Below are 10,000 nucleotides of genomic sequence, written 5' to 3' on the forward strand. Positions count from 1 at the left end.
GTGATAAAAATAAAATAAACGCTGTTAAAAAAAACTATTCTAAGATTTTAAGAGAGTATTGTCACTTCAAGATACTGTACAATACTACATTTAAAAAGTCTGCTTTCTCTAAAACATTACATTGTTCTAACTTCGATAGGGGAGCTGCTTTAGTTTTATTTGCCAATGACGCAGAAGTGAAATCCGTAACTGTTTTTGCTCTTAGGGAGTTCTGAACTTAGAGCCGCACAACCAAAACTAAGCATATCTCTTTGTCCAATCACGTGAAACGTAAAGAATATGCCTGTAGCCGACGCTTGGACAGGGAAAACACGTAGGAACAACCTGATTTATGAAGTCACCTTTTCCAACGTGTCTTGTTTCTTTGTTGCTTGATATCATTCTGCTCAAACCTAATTTAAGGGGACTAAATTTAACTCCCCCAAATTACTGTTTTATTTTCGACAACAGTCCCATTAAGTTCTAAAAGTAAAACGTTTCATGTTGCACAAGGTAATTTACACTGGATTCTCGCGAGTAGTGTCGTCGAAGTGTCGAAGTCAAATGTAAGTGGAGATATCGGCTTCAGCCTCTTTTTCAAAACCAGGAGGAGTGCGGATTTTAACTACAACAGAGGATTAGAGACCAAACCCCCTTTGAGAACGAGGCCAAAGAAGTGACTTCACCAATGACTTGTTATAATAACCTCAACTGGTTTCAAAAAGTGTTTGCCGCCAAATGCTGCGAAACTACACCATTAACATCAATTCCTAGAGTTTTCAGTTAAAAAAACTCAGTCATTTCTACATTCATTTCCTCGTTTTTTCGCATTTAAGGACGGTGCCTACTATTGTTATTGCGGATACGTTCTGCGCATCTCGAGATAATCGGATTTCCTATCGGTGATGCTTACTAACACAGGGATATTTTTGCGCGGATTAAAACTATCCGGAGAAAGTAGATCCTAGTATGTACTCTTGGTATCCAAAAAGAAAACTGGGGGTAACCATGCATTTTTGAAAGATAATTAAGCTTCAATTTGAGAAAGAACGCTATACATTGCTTTGTATTTTAAAGCTTTTTACAAATATTATTCATGAATTACCTTTGAAAAATGCGTGGTTACTCCCAATTTTCAATAACACTTGTTAAGAGCTACATTTCCTGCATAATCACACACCAGGGCAAAAATATCTTTAATTAGTAGGCACCGTCCTTAAGATCGGAACTGATAAAAAATATCGGCTTCAGTTAGCGGCCATCGCGCATCAAACTGTTCCGGTGAAAAAGTAGTTTTGAAACAACTGAAGTTCACTGCATGTGCACAGAGCCTTTTTTTGACCGAAGGCGAGCGGGAATTGCGCACTACGCGAGCAACGACTCTATACACGGGAGGCACTCGCGTCTGCATCTAAGTGGAAACCACGTCACGTTCTTGCAAGTGTTTTTTATTTGACAGATCGCTTTTGACTTGAACTAGATTATCCCCTCTTCTTAGCGTTTTGTCCCGCTGCATCAACATCACATCTCCGTCTTGAGCTCCACCAAACCCTTCCCGCTATACTTCTGTTACCTTTTGCATCTTCAATGTATCCATTTGTTCCAAAATAAATGTTACAGTGTTTTGCCTCATCGCGTTCACTTGATGCTGTAACAAGCCTAACTTGTGGGTCGCGTTCTTCAGTTCGCTTTGAAGACGATCGTTCTCTGTTAAGAGCGCTTCGTTGCACTGCAATTTACAGAAAAAATGACATTTTAGCTCCAAGAGCCACGATGTCTAGCGCTGATCGTTCAATTTTAAAACAAGTGCAAGAGATCTAGGGACAATGAAATTTGAATGTTACTCGTTTACCAACAGAGAACCAAGGAGTTCGCAAGAACTCATTCTCGTTGGGAATGTCCGTGCTTTCCAGATTGAATTGGAATTTGGAAATGACGACTTAAATCCTCTCCGTTCTTGAGTTACAAGTGTTACAAGTGTCTAGAAGAATATTAGAGAACCAACAATAAATTTGACCCCTAGACAACGTCAAATATACAGTGAATATTTGATAACCAAACTCGACTCAAATGGAATATACTTCTCGCAGCTTAGAGAGATGACGTCGCGTTCTTGAAGTGCACTCGGTGGGAGATATGTGGGAAACTTTAGAAGACAAGTGTGTTCTTCGATCTATTCACTAGGAAAACCCTTCGCTCAATATTTTTTCGGCTTTTGTTTACCCTTAAATCGAGCTTCGATCACCACGTATTTTCACGCGTTTTTTAAAATCTGATGACAGAAAAGAGACTATTCTGTATCACACAACCACCCGTTACGGGATATAATTCAATTCAAGAACTTTCAAGTTGACCCGGGCCCCGTTTGTCGAAAGTCCCGAAACTTTTCGGGCCTTTTCCGCGTGTCACCATTACTTTTGTAACTCAAGAACGGAGAGGATTTAAGTCGTTAAACATGTTTCTTTTAGTTAGCTTGAAAACACGTTAAAACATCGGCTTTCCAAAAGAAGCGGTTGGCAGTTTCACAAATGGCTTTTGGGGTCCGAAAATTTTTCGGGACTTTCGAGAAACGGGCCCCAAGTCCAAGATGGCAGCGAAATCGCAGAGTCCTGGATTCGATTCCTGTTCATGCAAACCTCGATTTTTTTCAGGCTTCTTTTGCAACTACCAAAGTTGCTTAACCCTTTCACCGCCAAAGATGAAAATTTACACTTACAGATTTTACTCTGTCTAACGCCAGACGATTTTACTCGTCAATGGGGAAGCCCTCGGCAGTGAAAAGATTAATTCACTGCGTTGATCACTTTCACTCAGAAATAAAAAGACTACGTGCGTTACAAAAGTGATTCAGCAAAATGAAAGGATTACCTCTTGGGCTTTTACAAGCCTCCTGTATTGATCTAGTGGTAGGGAGATAGATTCGCCATTTACAACCTTGATCGATTCCTCTGAATGATGTTTGTGGAATCTTCTTAAGCTCTTGTGTTTGCTTTTGCTTCTCACCATATCCGATTTGTTGAGAGATTTGTTAAGAGATTTGTCTGAGCCTGAAAAACAATAACGAAAAAACCATCGATAAAACAAAGAAATTGGCGTCGGGAGATAGGAGTGTACTCGGGAAAAAACCCGACTGCTCCCGAACGCAAGTCGAACTAGCGACCTTCCCGTGAAAGATTTGGATAAGTTTGCAATAAGCTACACGAGACTTGCTTTATCTTAATCCTGTTAACATGATCAACGAAAAATCAGTTTTAAGACAGAGTAGTTAGTTCCGTACCGTATTCAGACTGTTTCCGCCGGCAGCCGATCACAACCTCTACTTTGCAGTTTTTATGGCAGTTAATGTGACAATCTGGAAAACAAAAACAGATACACCAAGTTAAAAATGCTTCAAATAATTGTTACAACTTCAAAACAAAAGTGTTTTTTTTTTTGGGGGGGGGGGGGGGGGAAATCATTCCTTTGTGTACCTGCTCACATTCAACATTTAAATAAATTTTGGCGAACAGCGAGAGTTCGAAAAGATTGTAACAACTTCAACCTTGTGCTTTCGATCGAGGTAGAAAACCAGTTTTAAGGGACGAAGAACAAGTAAAAAACCCTTTAGAATTTTACACTGTATTGTATAAGGCAAATGAAAAGGCATATTGTGAACTTGACGTAAAAACACGATATTCTGACGCATTTCCCAAGCAATCCAATATATAGAGAGATGTTATTTCTGTACATTTGCGGTTTTCAAACTTTCCGTTTTTAAAGTGAAGAGTGTACTTCAACCTCACTTCCATGTGAAAATAATTGTGATGATAAAGAGATTTTTCGCATTGCGTTAACGTGAAAGGGTAAATGGCAAACGGGAAACGACAAGCTGCTGCTTGTCCTAAAAGCATGAAGATTCGGTTATTTAACTTGTCTCTAACTTTTGAGAAGTTGTTCGATATCTGCCGAGGGGAGTAGGAATGGCGCAATGGTGAGAGCACTCGCCTTCCAACACTGTGGCCCGGGTTCGATTGCCAGACTCGGCGTCATATGTGGGTTGAGTTTAGGGACCTTACGATAAGAGCAAAGACGACGGGTACAAAAACCCCACAAAACAATGGGTTTAATGAACAAAAACAATAGGGAGCTTAAGCAACGACAAAGGCGACGGCAACGAGAACGTCACAAATTTGCATATTTAGTGAGCAAAAACAATAGCTTTGCACGCCCTGCACGTGCGTTTTTCACTTTTGTCCATTTCGTTGCCGTCGTCAGCAAAACAACAACGTGAAATAGCCAAGTTTTTGGTTTTATGAACAACGTTAGCACTTGAGGATAAATTACCATTTTCTCGCCTAAAATGAAGTGCCGTTCCGACTGGTCTCATCTTTGAGGAATGACCACACCCTTGTCATATTAAAAACGTTGGAATAGTCACGAAGCGATTAAAATAACGCAAATTTATATTTTCAGATGACGTTCTCGTTGCCGTCGCCGTTGTCGTTGCTTAAGCTCCCTAATAGGGAACTTAAGCAACGACGACGGCGACGGCACCGAGAACGTCATCTCAAAATATAAATTCGCGTTGTTGTAATCGCTTCGTTACTATTTCAACTTTTTTAATATGACGGGAGTGTGGTAGTTCCTCAAAAATGACGCTGGTAGGAACGGCGCTCAATTTAGGGCAGAAAATGAAAATTTATCCTCAAGTAATGACGTTGTCCATAAAACCTCAAATTTGGCTGTTTCACGTTGTAGTTTTGCTGACGACGGCAAAGAAATGGACAAAAGTGAAAAACACACGTGCAGGGCGTGCAAAGCTATTGTTTCTGCCCACTAAATATGCAAATTTGTGACGTTTTCCTTGCCGTCGCCGTTGTCGTTGCTTAAGTTCCCTAATAGCTCTCCACGCCCTGCACATGCGTTTTGTATTTAGGTACATTTCTTTGCCGTCCTCGTCCTGACAACAGGGAGTTTAAGCATTTAGGGAGCTTTAGCAACGACGACGGGAACGGCAACGAGAACGTCATCTCAAAACATAAATTCGCGTTATTGTAATCACTTCGAGACTATTCGAAGGTTTTTAACCTGACAATGGTGTGGCAGTCCCTCAAGAATGAAACCGATACGAGTCACGCTTAATTTAGGGGAGAAAATGAAAATTTATCTTCAAGTGCTCAAAAAAACAACTCGAAAGCGGTTAAGCGTTGTCTGTACTCTTATCGACAAAGATATTGGCCACCCACAACATTTTGACTACTGTGATGACGACTATCGTTGTCGATAAGAGTACAGACAACGCTGAACCACTATCGACTTGTTGCATCGATGGTCACTCGGGCATTTACGAATGAAATCCAAGTGCTCCGAACAGGATTCGTACCTACGGTCTTCCGATTACTAATTCGGATGCATCAATGACGACATGCAAATAAAGGATAACAGGAGCAAGACAATATGAAGCAAGAGAGCGGATGCCTGTGCATATGCACAGGGTTCCCAGATCGCGCCCACGCTGCGATGGTTATTTTAATCTTTTGTTCCCACGACCGCGCGGTCAACTTTCACATCAAAGGACCAATACACCCGCCATTTAAATATTCTTTTGTTTTTATTCAAATAAGCCCTTGATGCCTCGTTCTTAAGCTTACAATTCAAAAGAATATTTTATCGTGAACGAGGCAACAAGTGCCAATTTGTATCCGCATAAATTAGCGGCCATTTTGGAATAAGGTGTATACGGTGTCGTCCTTGGAATAACCCCGCTGTATGACAAAGCACAAATAACAGTCTACGCTTTGACAGATTGTGCTCCCATAAGTAGCATCATATGCTACTAGCAGTGCTCGTATATTACTAAAATTATGCTAATGATTATGCTAGCTTTTGTATAGCAAAAACTGCAGAAATTATACTTCTACTTCTTACTTTAACTTAAGTAAAAACAATTCAATAACTTTGCAACATTTAAGTAAATGGCAAACACATTTATCCTATTTAGAACTAGAAACTTTAGTAAAGTATAAATTCCCTGTAAGCACTCGTTGTCACGGACGCCGCTTGGTGAGTAAGCGAGCTAGTTATGCGCATGCGTTGAGTCCTATGGAAAGAGACCTGGGCTACTTCCTGTGGGACCCAGTTCCTCTAAATGTGACAATAAGCAGACAAAAAAAAAATTTTGTTACTGAAACTTGCCCATAGCTCTGATCTCGGGTCAAAAAAAATTGTTTGCATGATCACTAAATGACAAGTTTGTGTTGCAAAACTACCCAAAAGTGCTAGCAGTGCCTTTTTTCGAAAACTGCTGCGTATGACGATTTCCTGAAGATAAACAACGTTATAAGAATACTTTGCATTATAGACTTAGTTTGATAACGAGGCTGTGGCCAGCAAGAATACTGATTATACTGATCAAAATTTACTACTGTCATTTGAAATACTGCTGGTCCATAACAATCTCTGGCAGCAGTTCATGATGTTCATTACCTTTGCATTTGTATCCTTGTTTGATGATCCCCCACAGCTAATAAAATAAAAATAAAAATAAAAATATGAGGAAACAGAAGCAGCCGGCACCTTCTCATGTTCTCTTATTTTTGTGAAAGGAAGGAGCCCAAGCAACTGTGTTGACGAAGTAGTTGGAGTATAACCGCCTTCCAACAACGTACTACAGGTTCGATTTCCGGAATTCACTAAATATCTGGTTTCAGTTTGTTGGATTTCAACCGCAGAGGCTGGGAGTCGATCCTGGGCCAAACTACCCTGCTTGTTCTGCACGAAACTTCTCGATGTCATCCAGGGCCCGGTTGTTCGAAAGCCGATTAACTTAATCCAGGATTAGCGTAAACCTTTGTTTCATGTTTTGAACTTTTTGGTGAAAGTTTCCGTCGCTTATTTTGGTTTTCAAGACTGACTTATCATAATGTAAAGTTTTGTCAAATATCAGTGTTGAACAGCATTTGGGAGTAAAGAAATAGTCCTTGGTTAATTTTTAATCTGGGATTAGCGTTAATCGGCTTTTGAACAACCGTGCCCAGAACTTTACTAAAACCTCAACCTGTTTAAAGCCCGCCATAACCAGTTTGAATTTTAAAGCCTGCCCAATGTCGCAAGAGTGGAAGTGACGTTGCATTGACGTCATGTCGCGCATGCGTGACAGAACATCGAGGAGATGCGTGCAGAGGTTTCCATTCCTTCTCGCTAGAGAGGGAAATCAAGAAACCTCTACCAAGGAGGGTAGGGTCAAACCAGTGCAAAGTGACCAACCCTGCTCCCCACGATAAAAGGCAACTGAAAGGTTTTGCTCGGGACTCGTGAAAACTGCTTCGAAAAGCGAAAACTGTACCGAGCATAAATAAAGATCACTTAATAGCTTGACAACTAAATCCCACTTCGCCGTTTTTAGCGGTGCTTTGTCTCAGCCTTACTGAGCTTAAGCAATGGCGACAATAGGCCATTTCCGAGTTCATGTCTGCCTCCTCTTCAAAGTGAGTCTAAGTGCGAAGTTTTTGTGATGGTAATTAGTTCTACTTCTAATTTTCATAACAAAAACTTCGCACTTGGACTCGCTTTGAAGGGGAGGCAGACATGAACTCGGAAATGGCCTATTGCCCAATAGACGTTTCAAAATACCAGTTGTCGCTATTAGTGTTAAGTAAACTGTGATTCAAGACTTTTAATCAATAAAATGTACAGTCTTTGCAAACTTAATTGGTGTGAAATCTGTTGATGTTAAGGAAATTCATCGATTGGAGCTCGTGTTCTCCACATACATGATAACAAAATTGGTCAATAAGCGTCAGCGTCACAGTGCGACAATGCTGCAGTTTTACAGTTGATTTTCTTCGCGAAATATTAACTTGTTTCCACAGTTTTTCAAGGTTTTAAAGGATAATTCGAGATTAAAAAGTTCTGTAGTAAATATTACGTCTGCTGTTAATTTTTTTTCGTATCAAGGTAAAAGCAGTGACAAACTGTTTTGATGTTTCTTTCAAAGCTACAATAATCGAAAACCGTCGGACTTCGAACGCTTTTCTTGTCGATCTGTTTACGCACAGGGAAAATTGAGACAAGCTAAGATAAAATAAAATAAAATAAAATAATCAGACTACAAACAAAGTAGTTTCTTACCATGCCACCGCAGTGGTCACAAAATGTCGGTGTAAAGTATGTGGTTTCCTGGAAGTTGTGTGAAAAGCCTTTAGTTAGTTCTTGACAATTCGCTTTTATAAAGTAGTTCCTCATTTCCTCTCGGCTGATGACACCATCACTGCAAATAGCAAATGCAAATACGTGATCACTGAAAATATACTTTCCCCGTAAGGCCGTAAAACAACATCCTTTCATGTTGAGTCCTTTGAGATCAGCTTCTAAGAGGGGGAGGGCTGGCTGCTCTTGCACAAACCTTTAAAGGTCACTATAAACGAGAACAATCCAAAGGAAGTCCTCCTCAGGGACAACTGCGGCACTTCAGCAACGACGACGGATACGGAAACTAAAGCACCACATCAAAATATCATTTTGTGCTGCGGCACGTTGTAAAATAAGGGCAAGCAAACCTGAAACTAAATTGGTACGAACGGTCTTAAAGCAAATACAGAAAAAATGAACGATTCATTGTTGTACGGTCCCGTTCTCGCCAAAACCTAAATTTTGTGTTTTTCACATTGTTGTTTGCAGGACGGCAAACTATCAAAATTCGTGCCGCACGTACCGAGTGACTATTTTTCCTCTTTTACTAATATCCTTATTTTGTGACACCGATGTCGCTGTTCCCAGCGTCGTTGCTTAAACGCCTTATTGTCAATCAACAGACAGCTGTATCAGCCTTCGATATCCGTGTCAGCCTGAAAGCAGGCTCTTCCGTTGAAATGGCGCGCGGTCGAAATATAGGGGCTTGGTTACTAGTTTATTTCGACCGCGCGCCATTTTCAACGGAAGAGCCTGCTTGCAGGCTATATTCGTGGTTTTCAATCACGTGATCATCGGCCACATTTTTAACCGAAACAAATAGAGAACTTCAGCAACGGCGACGGCAACGAGAACTTCCTCTCAAAATATAAATACGCGTTATTGTAATCACTTCCTGACTATTTCAACCTTTTTAATATGAAAATTTATCCTCAAGTGCTAACACCGTTCATACAACCTCAAATTTTGCTATTTCATGTTGTTTACATGGTTTGCGTTTCTTTGATTAGGGACAATAACACGTCAGCGTTGATGCCATTTGAAAACGAAGAATTAAAGAAAAAAAAAACCTGTTCATTTAAGGTAGTTTACCTACATCGTCAAATCCTTAAAGTGCCCCTGTGACCAAAAAGTCAATTTTTATTTTCCATTGGATTTCAACTAAGCGACAAAAGTTTTCAGAATTGATTTCAAAAAGACACCTGCTTATTTTAACTGGAATTTTCCAATTTAATGGTCCGCCATTACTTAATGAATGCAATGTGACGCCGCAGAATTAATATGCAGCACGGGAGTTTTGGGCTTTCAGACTTTTAAACTAGCGTTTTGCACACAGCTGTTTCGAGAAAGGTTGTCCAAAAGAAGGATAAAAGCGTACGCGATTATGCCGAAAGCCATTATGGTATTAAACTGTCAGTTTGAGTCAAATAAAACACGACGGCAATACTAGCGAAAACGTCACCTAGAAATACATACTCATGTTTGTTACTGACATTGAGATATGAGAGAGTTTCAAAATTCAGTCAAATGATCCAGCCCATGAATAGACCAATTGGGCTAACTCAATGTTGTACCCAATAGGCCATATCCAAGTTCTTGCCTGGCTGCTCTTCAAAGCGAGGCTAAGTGCGAAGTTTTTGTTATGAAAATGAGTAGTCATTCTTATGTAAAGTAGAACTAATTACCATCACAAAACCTTCGCACTTAGACTCGCTTTGAAGAGGAGGTAGACATGAACTCGGAAATGGCCTATTCAGATCCTTTGGGAATAAAACGTTTTGTTCCAAATATTTTCCATATGAATGCTACATTATCATGCGAATGCAGTATTCAATATGTAGTGAACGCCCAG

At 40.2% G+C, this 10,000-nt stretch overlaps 1 protein-coding gene across 2 annotated transcripts in view; it reads right to left on the reverse strand.

Annotated features, from left to right (window-relative positions):
• The window catches only part of LOC138049596 (ras guanyl-releasing protein 3-like), a 36,956-nt gene that overhangs the window by 713 nt on the left and 26,243 nt on the right, over positions 1 to 10,000 (reverse strand). For both annotated transcript variants that reach the window (XM_068895966.1, XM_068895965.1), the window contains exons 14-18: positions 8,089 to 8,227; positions 6,445 to 6,481; positions 3,257 to 3,331; positions 2,848 to 3,026; positions 1 to 1,708 (exon numbers count right to left, since the gene is read on the reverse strand). The exon at positions 1 to 1,708 is cut by the window's left edge and continues 713 nt beyond it. In XM_068895966.1, coding sequence (XP_068752067.1) covers positions 1,538 to 1,708; positions 2,848 to 3,026; positions 3,257 to 3,331; positions 6,445 to 6,481; positions 8,089 to 8,227 — 601 coding nt within the window. In that variant the 3' untranslated portion in view covers positions 1 to 1,537. The remainder of the gene's footprint in view (positions 1,709 to 2,847; positions 3,027 to 3,256; positions 3,332 to 6,444; positions 6,482 to 8,088; positions 8,228 to 10,000) is intronic.

This window comes from Montipora capricornis, chromosome 5 (assembly GCF_036669925.1).
Source record: "Montipora capricornis isolate CH-2021 chromosome 5, ASM3666992v2, whole genome shotgun sequence".
Taxonomy (NCBI): domain Eukaryota; kingdom Metazoa; phylum Cnidaria; class Anthozoa; order Scleractinia; family Acroporidae; genus Montipora; species Montipora capricornis.